Here is an 18052-nt window from a genome sequence, read left to right as displayed (position 1 = left end):
CATACTGGGTCCTTCAAACGCTGGTCGGTTCTCCGAGCTGCGTCCGACACATAACAATCATTCTCTGATGGTACCATATATGACATATTGTGTTGAGTCATGGGGAAACACTTACAAATCAAATACCAATCCAATATTCCTTTTGCAAAAACGAGCCATACGAATCATCTGCAATAAACAATATCATGAACCAACTCATTCTCTATTTGTGTCTTTAAATTTATTAAAATTCATAGATTTGGTCGATTACATTACAATTCAAACTTTATTTCGAGCGAAAAACCAAGCCTTACCGAGACATGTCCAGAGTCTGTTCAGATTGAGGGAATCCAGATATAGTTTAAGAGGTTGTGCAATTTTTATGAAACCACCAGTAAGAACAAATGTAAAGGGTTTTTGTGTGTCTGTGGTTGGGGTGAGGAAATGGAACAAATGTTCAACAGAGGTTAGAATGAGTAGTACCTTAGTAAGATTTAAGAAACTACTCAAAAAGAACATCATGTCTAAGTATCATAAAGAAGCAAATATAATTTGATTTATATGGAATGTTCAATTTATAAGTGGGACTTATTGTATATTTGAATGTGTGGGTATGTATATGCGTATGTAGATATATAGATATGGGTAGGTGTATATGTATATAAGTGACTGTGTATATGTATGTATATATTTATGTTTGTAAAGTATATACGTATGTATATAGGTATATATGGCACAGCCCAAGCAGAGGGTCACCCCAAGAGCCTGGTCTGCTTGAGGTTTCTTCCTTATAGGGAGTTTTTCCTCACCACAGTTGCCTAGTGCTTGCTCTGGGGGTTGTTAAGGTTAGTCCTTACTGGCGTAAAGTGCCTTGATTCGATTTTCTTGTGATCTGGTACTATATAAATATAATTATAAGTGAACAGTATATTGATGTGTATGTCTGTGTGTCGACATGAATGAATTCAGTAGTGAATTTGTATTTATGTAAATATGACTGATTAGAATTGTTGGACTTGTACTAGCAGGGGTGGGTGCTAATAAGCTTTGCTTCAGCCCACACCCTTTCGGACTCACTAGTTTTGTCTGTGTTTGTTTGTGGAATTGTTCATTTTTTTCTATTTGAATATTTTGTGTGCCGAATAAAAAAACTTTGTCAAAAAAAAAAAAAAAAACACTCGAACATGCAAAACTAATTTGAGTTGTGCGTAAATGCTCGACTGCAAAGAATCCCTCCCGGTTAAAAGTTTTATTCAATCTGTGGAAAAGCTACTAAAGAACCAACATCTCAGTTATTAATATCAATGTCAACAGACGTCTACAGAAACAAATAATGTAGCTGTACGATACAGGTGCAACAAGAAGATGTCTGTGTGCTGAAGTGCAGAAAATGTTTTACAGAATCTGAACTCGTGTCCTCGTGTTTGCCACCCGCAGTAGGGTTCACACGGCCTACGTCAGGACAGATGGAATGGGAGCGTGTGCTAGCTCTGTGTGCTGGCTCGTCCACCTCTCCACAGAACTGCCCCGGGTCCCAAACTGCAACTGTCCAGGCAGACAAACTGTCCAGTGCTACTTCCTGAATCTATCTTCCACAGCAAGGTGACATATGGGCGTCCCAGATTTACCCAGATTTCATAGCATAAAGTGGACACAGCACCAGTCCAACAACAGCTGCTTCTCCAGTAAAGACAGGTGCCCATCTATGTAGACAAGCACAGATGCTGAGGCTCTCAGCACTCATGTGCCCAAGTCCTATCCAGGAATACTCCTCAGACCAAGCACCAAAACCATTCAGTTGTCACCTTCGGCCACTGGTTCTGGTCTAATGAACATACATGGGTTTTCATTCATCAAACTGTGTTTCAGTAAGAGTCATCAGGAATTGACACCCCCCCCCCCCCCCCAGTCCCCACAAATCAGTGATACAAAGTGTCAGGGATCAACCAAGTACATGCTTATGCTAAATATGAATGAAATTGGTCAATTGGTTCTTGAGATATCACGCTAACAAATGTAGTAATGACAATATCTTGAATATCTCACTGTGACCTTGAAATTGACCCTAAGGTCACTGCAACCGACTGGTGTCGGGGGATTGCTGCATCGTTACAGAAACTACTGTTGGTGCAGACGAAGGAGGAAGAGAGAGCTGCTGTTGAAAATGACCAGTCCTTGTTGATAGTTGGAGACAAAGAAATTTCTGATTCCTTGAAGGCAACTGACAGATGCTTAGATGAAGTTCAGGGTCTGAAACTGTGGCCACCTTGCATGTTAGCCGATACTGCAGAATATTTGCTAAGCAGGGATGAGAAATTGCTACTCCACTGGTGTAGCAACCGGCGCAGCCCTTTATCCAGCCACAGATAATGTTGAAGCTGCAGCAAGTGCACTCTTTCCACCTCCCTACGCTCACCAGACCACAGATGATGACCCACCTGTGTTAAAGCATTTTGTTGAAGATTCCTCTCCCCTGACCCCTCCAATGACGCTGAGGGATGGGAAAGCTTTACCTCCTCCACTGCGCGCTCAGAAAGCAGCACAGAAGCAAAAGCAGGAATCACAAATGCATCTTGGTGGGGCAGAAATGTGTCCCTTAATTGAGGTAGCAAATCCACGGACAGGCTCTGATGACGCCCCAACAACACTGGTGTACCGCACCTGGACTCAGGAGGATGTGAGAAAGGCATGCGAAAGCCTGACTCCCCCTGAGGAAGATGTGGAAGCTTTTATCATTGATCTGAAGTTACTCAGACAGTCGTATCATCTTAATGGGGTTGAAACACAACAGGTGTTAATGACAGTCCTGCAAAAAACATTGGGCAGCAGTGAGGGGAGATTGGTCACCCATGGATACAAATAATTGGGCCACTGAAAGTCCACAGTTGGAGGTGGTGGCTTTGTGATGTTGAGAATGTAGACATTAAAATTCGATAAACAGGATGGAAGAATGACAGGGTTTTCTATGTATTATCAATATTATTATCAAATATTAATGTCTTTACTTTAATTGTTAATGTCTTCACTTTGATGTACTCTCTGTGATCGTGTCTTTGATTCTGTTCTCTATTTTTCATATATACAGTAGTGTTCAGAATAATAGTAGTGCTATGTGACTAAAAAGATTAATCCAGGTTTTGAGTATATTTCTTATTGTTACATGGGAAACAAGGTACCAGAAGATTCAGAAGATTCTCACAAATCCAACAAGACCAAGCATTCATGATATGCACACTCTTAAGACTATGAAATTGGGCTATTAGTAAAAAAAAAAAAGTAGAAAAGGGGGTGTTATTATGTTCAAACTGCTTTTTTTATCAATCCTGTGAATCACTAAACTAGTATTTAGTTGTATAACCACAGTTTTTCATGATTTCTTCACATCTGCGAGGCATTAATTTTGTTGGTTTGGAACCAAGATTTTGCTGGTTTACTAGTGTGCTTGGGGTCATTGTCTTGTTGAAACACCCATTTCAAGGGCATGTCCTCTTCAGCATAAGGCAACATGACCTCTTCAAGTATTTTGACATATCCAAACTGATCCATGATACCTGGTATGTGATATATAGGCCCAACACCATAGTAGGAGAAACATGCCCATATCATGATGCTTGCATCACCATGCTTCACTGTCTTCACTGTGAACTGTGGCTTGAATTCAGAGTTTGGGGCTCGTCTCACAAACTGTCTGCGGCCCTTGGACCCAAAAAGAACAATTTTACTCTCATCAGTCCACAAAATATTCCTCCATTTCTCTTTAGGCCAGTTGATGTGTTCTTTGGCAAATTGTAACCTCTTCTGCACGTCTTTTATTTAACAGAGGGACTTTGCGGGGGATTCTTGCAAATAAATTAGCTTCACACAGGCGTCTTCTAACTGTCACAGCACTTACAGGTAACTCCAGACTGTCTTTGATCATCCTGCAGCTGATCAATGGGTGAGCCTTTGCCATTTTGGTTATTCTTCTATCCATTTTGATGGTTGTTTTCCATTTTCTTCCATGCGTCTCTGGTTTTTTTTTGTCCATTTTAAAGCATTGGAGATCATTGTAGATGAACAGCCTATAATTTTTTGCACCTGCGTATAAGTTTTCCCCTCTCCAATCAACTTTTTAATCAAACTACGCTGTTCTTCTGAACAATGTCTTGAACGTCCCATTTTCCTCAGGCTTTCAAAGAGAAAAGCATGTTCAACAGGTGCTGGCTTCATCCTTAAATAGGGGACACCTGATTCACACCTGTTTGTTCCACAAAACTGACAAACTCACTGACTGAATGCCACACTACTATTATTGTGAACAACCCCTTTTCTACCTTTTTTTTTTTAACTAAGAGCCCAATTTCATAGCCTTAACAGTGTGCATATCATGAATGCTTGGTCTTGTTGGATTTGTGAGAATCTACTGAATCTACTGGTACCTTGTTTCCCATGTAACAATAAGAAATATACTCAAAACCTGGATTAATCTTTTTAGTCACATAGCACTGCTATTATTCTGAACACTACTGTACATATATGCATGTGTGACCTTCAGAGCAGATGACGGTTCTTGACGAAGGGACTCGCTTGTTTGTTCTCGCCTGATCAGGAAATGAAATTCAGTCTCTTGCGTGATCATTCTTTTGTGCTAACTGAGTTGCTCTTTTACAGATTTCAACTCTGACAACCGGCTTCGTAATGACTACAAAGAAGGTGAGTCTCACATATAACCTCTTTCATATGCAACCAATTTCATTCATATTTACTATATTTGCTTATAGTAAATATGAATGAAACTGGTCAACTGGTTCTTAAGATAACATGTTAACGATCTAAAACGGATGGACATGCTGATTGCTATATCCCCCATAGTTCATACCGCGTGGATAAAAAAGGTTCTAAATTCTGTCATACAAACAAAATTTACTCAGTGTGTTGGCAAAACTATGGTTGTATGCAAATCAGCAAATATCAGGTGTTGACAGATTCCACATGTTCTAAACCACCATGCTGGTGCCAGTTCATGGTCATTTGCATCCAGAAATACCCTCAATTGACCACATTGACAACAAAACTTCCATTTACTTGTGTTACACAGTGAAGAAAAGAAATGTTTTTGAAATGGACATTGAGGTACTTGTTTGTGGGTACAACAGTGGGTTGACAGAAAAACAAAAGATCTTTAACAAGCTCACAACAAGAACCAACATAAGAGTTTCCAGTTAACAAAATAAGAAGACAATTCTTTATCATTACAGTTGTCACAGAATCCTTTGCATTCCTGTGATGTCTTTACTAAGATAAAATCTCTTCTAATGACATACGAGCAGTGAAAATAAATTGGGTGTAAATTTGGGTGTAAATATAAAATTGCAGGAGGGAAACTTTGCTTCACACGTTGTGGTTGCTGGTGGAGACTGAGGTGCTTGTTGCTGAGGTGTGAAACCAAAAGCTGCTGTTTAGTTCACACAGATTTATTTTGTAGGTTTTGACACCAATGAGGCTGCACATCTGTTTCTACGTAAACATAATTACTACTTGTTTACTTATTAGTTTATCAAATAAAGAAGATATGCAGATGCTGCTGCATGCTTTATAATCACAGTTTTCCTGTTCAGCCACTAGATGCTGTATGTACATTTACAAACATTCATAAGTGCAGGTTAATAAATTCCATATTTTGTGTAGAAATGTTCGTATGAACAGTTTCGGCACAAATCTGTGTGTACGAACGGATGATAAATGAGGCTCTGTACTCCAAAGACATAGAGCTTAATGCTCCTTCATTGACAAACACTTCTGTCCAGTGATCTCGTGATGCCATAAGCTCTGTTCGCTGTCTGTCAACCCCATCAGCTGAGGCCCCAAAGACATCAATGTCACTGCTATGACAAGTTAATCTCTCAACAGCTTTAACACTCTCATCTCATACAGACACACTGATGCTGGAGTTCCACAAGCTATGGAAAGACAAGACTGCATATATTAAAATTTAAGTGGCCACTTCGATATGAGCTCCATGTCTTTGGTACTCATGGATACTGACAACTACATCCATCATGAGGGAGCATCATCCACAGCACCACTGCTATACGCCACAATGCAGGTACCTCGGTACCGACAACCCCAGGCACATAGAGGAGGGGACTGGGATGTACACATCATAAGTAGATGGCTACTTTTGGATGGGACGGGTGGAAAGCTGTCTGCTGGTGGGCTCCACCAGGGACTCAGAGCAGTTCCATGAACTGGTGGATGTGGCCATCATACAATTCAATACTGATGCTCCAAACCCAACCAGGCCATATAGATTTCACCAGAGACAAAGGCAGCATATTCAGCTTTGTTTGCCCAGTGGTCCAAAACCCCAGAGAGCATCATCACATAATGCTACAAAACATAAGCTACAACTTATTCCTCCACCACCAACTAATTTTTCAAATATTTTGTCCAAATAGTGTGAAAAGAGATACTGTAAAAGGAAATACCACTACACGTTACCTGTGTGCATTTCCAAGTCCTCTGTAGGCTTTCTCCTGGTCCTGGACATGGTTGAGACTCTGTGCCACAGTCAAGTATTTCTCATAGTACTGAATCGCCTCCTCATGATCTCCCAAAGCATCATAGCAGTCTGCCAAGTTCCCATAAGCTCTGCCTCTGTCCATCATACTCTCAGTTCCACTCAGCTGCTGCAGCATGGCGAGCTGCTGCTCAAAATATCCAATAGCTTCCTCAAACATTCCCATGTTCATTTTGGTAATTCCCATATTTCCGTGTGCTTGGGCTTCCAGACGAGTGTCCCTTAGTCCTTGTGCCAGGCCCAACTGGGTCTCATAACACTGGAAAGTCGTGGCATAGTCTCCCAAGGCCATATGGACCGCTGCCAGGTGGCCAAGAGCACGGCATTCCCCCTGCTGATCATCAAGATCTTTGCGGAGGGTCAGTTCTTGGCTATGGAAGGACAAAGCTGTGTCTAACTGGCGAAGCACCCTAAACAGGGAGGAGATGGAGAGAAGAACTGAGATCAGTCAAGATGACTTTAAGAAGTTGTAATGTTGACATCTAAGGTAGCAGCCATACTATGTATTACCTGTGAACTGATCCAAGAGCAGAGAACGCATCGGCCTCCATCTTCTGATCACCAACCTTCTGAGCAAGGCTTAACTGCTGCTGGTAGAACCTCACAGCTCCCTGAAGATCTCCCCGACACACATACACATCCCCAAGGTTCCCATAGGCCCTGAAAACTGCCTGCCAATACAATTAAAAATCACAAAGTCACTGATCAACAATCAATGCAAAACATTCCATTAGAGACACTGTCAGGTGAACGTATCAGGTGACCTGTGTGTTATCCAATGACTGTGCCAGAGACAGCAGGTATCTCTGACACTCCTCTGCCTTGCTGTACTCTCCAAGGGCCTTGTGAGCCAGACCTAGGTTACAGTATGCTTTTGCTTGAGCTAATTTGTCATGGAGGTCCTTGGCCAAGGCCAGGTCCTGGTCATAATACCTGTAATGTGAAAAAAAAAAAAAAAAACATTATTAACTCAGCCCTGCAACATAAAATGGACAAATCTGAAACAGGAAGAACATGAGTTATGACTCTGTCCTCTGGATGTACAGTAACTACGTCCTGTATAGGCCCTGAGGCTGACTGATGCCGGTGCTTGTACCCAGATTTCATAGCATAAAGTGGACAGAGTACCAGTCCAACAACAGCTGCTTCTCCAGTAAAGACAGGTGCCCATCTATGTAGAGCTGGGTGAAGTGGGACAGTGCAGATGAAGTGTCTTGTCCAAAAACACAGACAGGTAGCATGATATGGACTCAACCCCAGGTCTACATGTTGGCAGGTCAACTCCTCATCCCACTGAGCTGGTCTCCCTCTCAGAGACATCACTCATTGCAGTCAGAACATAGACTGACTTGCTCTGCAACTCCACACATACAGTTATGGTAACACAAGTATAGGGACAACAGAGAAAGATTTCACCTCTTGAGCTCTTTACGGACAGGCGTCTTAAATTTCAAAGCAAACCAGAAACATGAACTCACAGTACAGAGTGTCATTTTTAATTTGAGGATAATTAACACTTAAACCAGGTGAGACATGAGAGGACATTTAGAGCCATTAGCTCATTATTTCATTGATAAGTGAGCAGATAAAAGCTCCAGAGTTGATTTCAAGTGAAAATGTCTCAGCAATATGGTCTCTAGCATCTCAGATATACCTACAAATGTTCTATATTGTTGTCGGAAGAAAACAACAGAATGTGCCTTTCATTAAAAGGTAACACCTTTGTGAAAATTACAGTGCAAAAACAGCAGAATCACACAACAATCTGGTCCATTCCTACTTCTGGAGGAGTATGGTCTTGAAAATGGCATGTGCCCCCTGAGCCCTGTTCTAACCTGTAGCTCCCGCTGCCATGGTGTGAATGGGCCCCGACCGTGTGAGTGTCTGTTTGTGACCTTCACAGCAAGATCATATGACACCTCATCACCACAGACCCAACATATCTGGGATATAAACACATCTCCCAAACCTCTTGTGTGAGCTCAGAGAGCACCAATCTTGACCAGTCAGTTTTTTGGGGGTCAAATCAAGGAGGACTGATTGCCTGAATACCTGCCCCTCTTTATTACTAATTCAGCGAGAGCTACTGGTCATTTACGACATTTCTTTTTGGTTTTGAAATGGTGCATGTCCAACTTCATAGAGCCTGAGAACTCAGATTTGGGGGTTCTGTTTTACACTTGATTATCTCCCTTAAACAGTATATGCACATTGAACAAGTCAAGTCTGGGAGCAGCACTGGTGGTGCACTGTGTCACAACCACAACACCACAGAACTGCCTTGGGTCCTGGATGGCAAACACCCAGTCAGACAACCAGTCCAATCCGACATTTCTAAAATAACCATCACCCTGCACCCAAGTGAAAAGTGGGCATTCCCTTGGCCTTCTCCAGCTTGTGGGGTCCTCGACACTCAGTCACCTGCGTGCTGGATCAAGCATAGAAAAACGGGCCACATGGCCAAAATGTCATAGCTGATGAGCCCTCACAAACCAAATGATACGACTCATCTTAGTCTCTCTAAGTAACCACTCATTTGATACAAAGTAATTCCAGCAGTACCCAAAGATACTTCAAAGACATGTAGTACCAAAGGCATCCAGTTGTCCCCTTAGATCACTGATTAGCGTCCAAGTCTCACAACCATACAGCAAGACAGGCAGCACCAGGACCCTGAAGACTTTGACCTTCGTTTGCCTGTAAAGATATCAGCATCGTCAAACACCTCTGTCCAGCGACCTCACTGACTCCATAAGCTCTTCCCAGATGTCTCTCAATATCAAAGGACGCATGTATGTCAATACCAAGATAAGTGAATGTTTCTGGAAGTTCAACTCTATCACCACATACAGATACACTTCTGATGGCTGAGTCCAGTAAGTTGTTAAGAGCCTGAATGTTAGTTTTGATCCAGGACCATCTCAAACCCAGACAGTGTGATTCCTCACTCAGCTTCTCAAGTGCTGCAATCAGAGTATCCATTGATTCCACAAAGATCACAGCATTGCCATTGAAGTCAAGGTCAGTAAGCCTTTCCTCACCAATAAAAGCACCCAACTCACGACCCGACCCAACACCCAGTCATGAAGCCACGGAACAGTGTAGGAGCCAGAACACATACGTATTTCACTGGGAAAAACTCAGAGATGTCTGAGTTCTTTGTAGCTGTCTCAGTCTATGTTCTGACTGCAATGAGTGATATCTCTGTGAGGGAGACCGCATTTAACCTTCCGAGCCAAAAATAAGTAGGATTCTTGATGTTTGACTTTAATGCCATGAAATAACTCGGGTTCTTAGGGTTGTAGCTTTTACATATTTACCATGATTGGCCATACTCATGAACGTACAACAGAAGATAACCCAATCACAGGAAATTTTTGGGTAAAATAAATTGACAACATGATCCCAAGACCAAAGAGCTCCTATGGCAACGAGGGCAGTACATATCTTCAACTCACTTTAATTCCATTTATTTATATACAAAACCTCTAGGCCACAACACCAAGGCACTTCACAAGGGTAAGTTCTAACCTTACCAAACCCCCTGATCAAGAGCAAAGGCAAGAGTGGTAAGGAAGACCTCTCTCTGGCTGTTTTTGAGGAAGAAACCTAAAGCAGACCAGACTCAGAGGGGTGACCAAAAATAACAAAGATCAGACAAACAAAGTACCACAAAGACTTTTCAAACATGCAAAACAAGAACAGAGACAAAATCAGATTACAATTCTTCAGCAGCTGTTGTCCAAAAATATTCCTGGATGACAAAGATCTTTCATACGCTGTTTGGTCCACTGGCATCCTCAGACAGGGAACTGTTAAAAGGGTGCTCCCCTAACCACACCCACTAGAAATGATGATACTGAGTCCTGCTCCATTCTTAGTAAAAAAAAAAAAAAATTAAGATGGAGAGGATCGTCCACCGGTTATTAAGTAAATGTACTACAAAGTGAAGCCTGGACATATGAAGACACCAAACGCGGCGGCAGTACCGCAGCAGCCTGGGAGGGCTGAGATGTAAACATGATTATAAAGTCCTGATCACCTCCAACCGTTCTTCTTGTTCTGTCTTATTAACTGCAGGAGTTCCCAAAAGAAATGAAGCAGTTTTAGCACCACAAAGAAACTGTTTTTAGTGACTTCATATTCTATTTATGTAGTATGTGTTTCAGGTATGTAGCGACTCTTGCCTAAAGCTTTTACACAGCACTGTACATGTTTACTTAGACATTAAAACAGAATATAACACATGACACCTGAAACAAGCTGCCACAGTTATTTTCCGTATAGTTTAAAGTCTGACCTGACAGCATCTCCGTACTGTCCCAGGCAGTAGTGAGCGTAGCCAAGGTTGTGGCAAACTTTGCCTTCTCCCTCCAGGTCCTGCAAGCCTGCAGCCAGAGCCAGATGCTGCTGGTAGTACGGCAAGGCCTGAGTGTACTCACCTCTCCAACTGTGGAAGTTACCCAAGTTTGCTGGAAAAGTGAAGAAGTACATTTAACACGTTTCCAGGTTTCAGTTAATCAAAATTCCTGAACCTCTGTCACGATTCTGATTCTGAAGGTTGCTGAGCTTGCCTAGGGCTCTGGCTTCACTTTGGGCGTCACAGAGCTCCTGTGCGATGGTTAGGTGGTGAAGGTAGTGCTGAAGCGCTCGGTCGTGAGCACCCAAAGCCTGATAGGCCACAGCCAGGTTACCGTGTGTGGAGGCTTGGGACGCACGGTCGTTAACCTGCGACACAAAGACATTTCACTGCTGCCGTTTTCCATGCCACCATTAAAATGTGTGATGCTCGCTGTTAAGACTAAGGGGACTTCACCTCCAGTGAGATCTGAAGCTCTTGTCTGTGGTATCTGACTGCCTGGTCATAGATACCAAGTGCATGATAGGCATTGCCCATATTACCATAGGCTCTGCCCTGGGCAGCATAGTCACTCAACTCCTGAGCCAAGGACAGGTGGACCTTGTGGAGCTTCAGTGCTGCTTCATAGTCACCTTTCATCTGGTGGATGATGCCTGTAAAACAACCAGCAAGCAGAGAAATGAGATGTGTACAGTATGTTAGCAAAGATTTTACACAACATACATAAATATAAAGAGTTTATTTCTATTTATATTAACTTTGAGAACCCTGTATTCCACTGGGCACAAAGAAGCACAAAATACATCTCAATTGTCACTGACAAGGTAACACTGGTTGAAAATGATGAAGTACAAGTACCTCAAAACTGTGTTACTGACAGTGTTTGCAACACAGCAAAGTAAAATACTATACAACCCCTGGCAAAAATTATGGAATCACCGGCCTCGGAGGATGTTCATTCAGTTTAATTTTGTAGAAAAAAAGCAGATCACAGACATGACACAAAACTAAAGTCATTTCAAATGGCAACTTTCTGGCTTTAAGAAACACTATAAGAAATCAGGAAAAATAATTGTGGCAGTCAGTAACGGTTACTTTTTTAGACCAAGCAGAGGAAAAAAATATGGAATCACTCAATTCTGAGGAAAAAATTATGGAATCACCCTGTAAATTTTCATCCCCAAAACTAACACCTGCATCATATCAGATCTGCTCGTTAGTCTGCATCTAAAAAGGAGTGAACACACCTTGGAGAGCTGTTGCACCAAGTGGACTGACATGAATCATGGCTACAACACGAGAGATGTCAATTGAAACAAAGGAGATGATTATCAAACTCTTAAAAGAGGGTACATCATCACGCAATGTTGCAAAAGATGTTGGTTGTTCACAGTCAGCTGTGTCTAAACTCTGGACCAAATACAAACAACATGGGAAGGTTGTTAAAGGCAAACATACTGGTAGACCAAGGAAGACATCAAAGCATCAAGACAGAAAACTTAAAGCAATATGTCTCAAAAATCGAAAATGCACAACAAAACAAATGAGGAACGAATGGGAGGAAACTGGAGTCAACGTCTGTGACCGAACTGTAAGAAACTGCCTAAAGGAAATGGGATTTACATACAGAAAAGCTAAACAAAAGCCATCATTAACACCTAAACAGAAAAAAACAAGGTTACAATGGGCTAAGGAAAAGCAATCGTGGACTGTGGATGACTGGATGAAAGTCATATTCAGTGATGAATCTCGAATCTGCATTAGGCAAGGTGATGATGCTGGAACTTTTGTTTGGTGCCGTTCCAATGAGATTTATAAAGATGACTGCCTGAAGAGAACATGTAAATTTCCACAGTCATTGATGATATGGGGCTGCATGTCAGGTAAAGGCACTGGGGAGATGGCTGTCATTACATCATCAATAAATGCACAACTTTACGTTGATATTTTGGACAATTGAAAGGATGTTTGGGGATGATGAAATCATTTTTCAAGATGATAATGCATCTTGCCATAGAGCAAAAACTGCAAAAACATTCCTTGCAAAAAGACACATAGGGTCAATGTCAATGAGCAGATCTGATTTGATGCAGGTGTTAATTTGGGGATGAAAATTTACAGGGTGATTCCATAATTTTTTCCTCAGAATTGAGTGATTCCATATTTTTTTCCTCTGCTTGGTCTAAAAAAGTAACCGTTACTGACTGCCATAATATTTTTTTCTTGATTTCTTATAGTGTTTCTTAAAGCCAGAAAGTTGCCAATTGAAATGACTTTAGTTTTGTGTCATGTCTGTGATCTGCTTTTTTTCTACAAAATTAAACAACTGAATGAACATCCTCTGAGGCCGGTGATTCCATCATTTTTGCCAGGGGTTGTATACATGCATATGCGCACAGTACTGCCACATGATAAGTGTGATGTTTGTTCCTCTCCCTTTGGGCAGGAGGCTGCCGAACCACCAGACTGAGACATCAACTGCACTAACTCAGACAGGGAAACACCTCTTAATACCCTGGTTACACAACACCTTGGCCTTCTGCACACCAGTACTTTGCACAACTGAACATCTGATATTTTTTTTGCACAACAATTCTGTCATTCTGCTCGTTACACCTGTGTTGCTTTTCATTTAATTTTATTCTTGCTCTTATTTAGTTATATTCTCTAGTCTAGTTGTAGTTTATTTAACACCCGGCACCTTTTGAAATCTAATTTCGCATCATGTCATGTGAAAGCATATATGGTATGACCAGTGGTGGGCACAGTTGTGGTAATCCGCTAATTATCGAAGCTAATGTTTTCATTAACAGATTAACTTTTCAGATAACTGAAAACCATCAGCGGACGAATTAGCGTCCGATAATTTTCGGTCCGATAATTTTCAGAGCGCTAACATATAGTGAATAAAGCTTAACAGTTAAAAACATTTGTGAAGTCTGAAATCAAAGATTTTAGTGTCTGCCTGTTACATGTTTTGTAGCAGACAGACAGCTATGAGAGGTACAGCTCTATCCTCTGCCAAGCTGACTACCAGAGAGAAATGAAGAGGAAGAAAAAAAAAAGATAATTTCTCTTCACACCATACAGACTCATCGGCATATCACCCAAGTCATGCACAAGCAGGCAGTTTTGTCTTATGGTTAAAATTTTAAACAAACTAATTCCGGACAGGTTATTGAAATTAACGCCACGTCTGTTGTTTTACAAAGTTATGGGTAAATGCTGTTCATACTGCCATGACCCCTGCCATCTACTAGATGACGTTAATTTAAATAAATTGTCCAGAATGAGTTTGTTTAAAATTTTAACCATAAGTCAAAACTGTCTGCCTGTGTATGACTTGGGTGATATGCCGGTGAGTCTGTTTGGTGTGAAGAGAAATTGTCTTTATTTTCCCCTGCCTCTTCCTTTTGTTCTTCTCTTTCCTTTCTCTCTGGTCACCAGGTCTCTTTTGCTGAAAGAAGGCTGATCTGACACAGAAGCGCTTTCTCGTTGTTGTGCCAAGAGCTACTAATGTACTCAAGTCAATAGTGAAAGTTATCAGTTTAGCTTTTATCTGTAACTTCTGCTAATTTTTAGGGGTTTATCGGTCTAGCTTTATAAAAGTTAACTTTTCAGTTAGTGGATTAACTGTTATCAAAGCTACCTTTTTGGTTAGCTGCGCCCACCACTGGGTATGACAATAAGGAATCCTTGACTATGTGTATGTGTGTACAAAGATAAACATTTCAGAGTGCTGAATAATTAAAAAGCCACAGTGAGAAAACTCAACAAATCTACTATCTGTTGCTGTGGATCATCAAATGTCATATTGAACACGTACAGAAATGATCCACAACAGATTCACAAAGTCTGTGTGTGTCCGAGGACACGGAACTAACTAACATCTTATAAAGCCAAAGTCCACAAAAAAATAAGAGAAAGAAAAAGAAGGATAACTTTTCTTTAAGTGGAGCAGCGCTCTGGTTGTTCCAACACGCTGACAAGGCTCACAAACCCGAGGCGATCACAGAATAAACAAATCCTGATGTTGCGGTTTTGGAGTTGGGATTGGCAGCGATGCTCTCTTTGTTAATGTGTGCAAATAATTAAATTCTAATCACACTGAGGCAACACTGTGATTATTGCAGCTCTTATTACAGCCTTAATGAAGTTATCATCATCAAATTAAGGTATAAATCACAGCAAACCTAATCAGATTAACAGACAAATTAACAGATTAACAGATACACATAGAAGCTCTGTGAGTCTGATATCTCGCCATCATGTCTTCAATCTAAAAATATATCACCATCTATCCAAGACGTGATGCACAGAGGGCGGGACACGAACACAGAGATGTTTTAAAAGCCTAAAACATCCTCCTGGGTGACACAAAATCTGGAGCCAAGTAGAGACTGAAGTCACGTGTCGTTAGTCTGACTGAAGAGTCTGAGACGACACTGTGTCTTAGAGCCACTTCAGATTTTATAACGAAGCTGCACTTTAACACTCACAGTCTGGAACCGCCTGCAAAATCATCTCTTTATGCACAAACATACAAACAAAAATTTACACACAATAATCTCATCATCAGAATCAGAATCAGAAGTGAATTTATTGCCAAGTAAATTTTCACATAGAAGGAATTTGATGTGGTACTATTGGTGGATAAAGACATAGATGCCGTGAGAATTTTAGGCTTTCAATGATTTTATTGACCTGTTCTTTTTCTGGGGTAGAATGACTGTGGATCTTGCATTTTAAATAGAACCCATCCCTTTGATGTTGGTGCAAAAGTTTTAATTTATTTTGATATTTCTGACATCAACACAGGGTCAGAATCATACATACAGGATGATAAATGTAGAAACAGTCCACCTAATATTTTGGTTGTACGTCGGTGAGTAAGCTTCATTTTGACCAGATGCTTGAGGTATTGATCACTAAGCTTCTGTCAGAATTCTGGTTTGATATTTATCCACTTCTTTTGGCAGAATTGGTCTCTAGCATTCATCAGCTGATCTTGAAGGTGTAGATTTTGGAGCACAGGTTTCTTTTTTGGACAACAGCCTCTTAGCTAATGGCAAATTTGTTTGACTGCAGACGGTGACTTTGGGCTGGTTACTGGGTTCTTCCTGACCACCTGAACTAATTTACTCTCAATTCACGGTAATAGGTTGGGTCTTTTTCCAGATCTCGATACAAAGTGACAAAGTGGCTCCTCCCTTCAGTAAGTTGTACTTGTGTACATTTTTTTAAACTGATAACCAGTTTTTTGTAAATGGCTCCATAAGACACACACACACACACACACACACACACACACACACACACACACACACACACACACACACACACACACACACACACACACACACACACACACACACACTCTCATCTTCAACCGCTTAGTCCAATTAAGGGTCGCGGGGGGCTGGAGTCTACCCCAGCAGTCAAAACCCTTCTGAACACTCTCTAAACACTACATAGAAAAATAGAAACTACAATGTTCAGGACATGAAGCTGTAGAAATAAATGTTTATTGTTCTCTGTAGAATAAATGCAGGTTGCAAAAGAGAAATCCTGTGCATTTAGCACTTGTATACAGTAAGCCTACATAAAAAATAAAGTACAAAAATATACATGGAATACTAGAAACAGTTAGACCCTCCATTACAATACTACAGTACACTGGCACACTGATGTACTGAAACATGTATTTCCTTACAGTATACTGTGGTACAGTATATAGTACAGTCATACAGAAATTTCTGTCAACATTTACGTACTATAATGTCAGAAAAGGTCATGACCTGTTCTCTTCTCTAAATCTTGGGATTCTGGTGGAGACAGTGAATCTACTGATGTTTGGTTGGACCCTTTGTCTGTCCTCCCTCGGGCTCATACTGTGGACAAGAACACGGTCAATAACAGTAACTCTGATGTCATCAGATATTACTGTTCTTTGTCTTCGGTGACCACCTCGACCACTTCAACCACTTCGACTACTTTGACCACTTGAACCACTTCGACCTCCTCGACCTCCTCTCACACCAACTCCTCCTCTCAGATTTCTATCCGTTGTTGTGTCTCACAAACCAGTGCTCTCTGAACTGGATTATATATGTTCCCTCACATAATTGTGATCAGTTGTGAGTTGTTGTGTTCAACCGGTAACACCAGCGCTTTAACTGTGTTTAACTTTTACCACCTGTGCTCATCATTATACAACACAGGTGCCTCACAATGAAAATGTGTTGGCAAGTTGTGTCTAAACAGGTGAAAAGTGCTGATGGTTTTGACAAAAGAGTGACTCATTCAATCAGTGGGTTCAGACAACAGGGTTTAGTGTTTTAGCAGCTGAGGAAAAACTGTAAAAGAGTAAAAAGCATAGTAACAAACTATGTCAGTATGCTAACCATAGGAAAGGGAAAATAAGTCCATCTTAAGTCTGGACTTGAAAGTCTGCACAGATTCTGACTGTTTTACTGATGCAGGGAGATCATTCCACAGAACAGGGGCACGATAAGAGAAAACTCTGTGACCCACAGACTTCTTATTCACCCTAGGGACACAAAGTAGTCCTGCACCCTGAGAATGCAGAGCCCAGGCCGGTACGTAAGGTTTAATTAGGTCAGCTAAGTAGGGAGGTGCCAGTCTGTGAACAATTTTATAGATTAGTAACAGAACCTTAAAATCTGATCTCACTGGGACAGGAAGCCAGTGAAGAGATGCCAAAATGGGTGTAATGTGGTCAAACTTTCTGCTTCCTGTCAAAAGTCTGCAGGCAGCATTTTGAATCAATTGTAGACCCCTAATGCTGGACTGCGGTAAACCAGAAAATAAACCATTGCAGTAGTCCAATATACAGCCCCTGGCAAAAATTATGGAATCACCGTCCTCGGAGGATGTTCATTCAGTTGTTTCATTTTGTAGAAAAAAAGCAGATCACAGACATGACACAAAACTAAAGTCATTTTAAATGGCAACTTTCTGGCTTTAAGAAACACTATAAGAAATCAAGAAAAAAAAATTGTGGCAGTCAGTAACGGTTACTTTTTTAGACCAAGCAGAGGGAAATAAATATGGAATCACTCAATTCTGAAGAAAAAATTATGGAATCATGAAAAACAAAAGAATGCTCCAACACATCACTAGTATTTTGTTGC

General features: G+C 41.1%; 1 protein-coding gene across 1 annotated transcript in view; it reads right to left on the bottom strand.

Annotated features, from left to right (window-relative positions):
* The window catches only part of ttc28 (tetratricopeptide repeat domain 28), a 284301-nt gene that overhangs the window by 53185 nt on the left and 213064 nt on the right, over positions 1 to 18052 (bottom strand). The window contains exons 9-14 of the mRNA XM_034192530.1: positions 11355 to 11551; positions 11113 to 11266; positions 10839 to 11010; positions 7303 to 7471; positions 7049 to 7209; positions 6460 to 6948 (exon numbers count right to left, since the gene is read on the bottom strand). Of these exons, the coding sequence (XP_034048421.1) occupies positions 6460 to 6948; positions 7049 to 7209; positions 7303 to 7471; positions 10839 to 11010; positions 11113 to 11266; positions 11355 to 11551 (1342 nt within the window). The remainder of the gene's footprint in view (positions 1 to 6459; positions 6949 to 7048; positions 7210 to 7302; positions 7472 to 10838; positions 11011 to 11112; positions 11267 to 11354; positions 11552 to 18052) is intronic.

The sequence above is a fragment of the Thalassophryne amazonica genome, chromosome 17 (assembly GCF_902500255.1).
Source record: "Thalassophryne amazonica chromosome 17, fThaAma1.1, whole genome shotgun sequence".
Taxonomy (NCBI): domain Eukaryota; kingdom Metazoa; phylum Chordata; class Actinopteri; order Batrachoidiformes; family Batrachoididae; genus Thalassophryne; species Thalassophryne amazonica.
The sequence above is the reverse complement of the archived record's forward strand: the minus strand, read 5'-3'. Positions and strand labels throughout refer to the sequence as shown.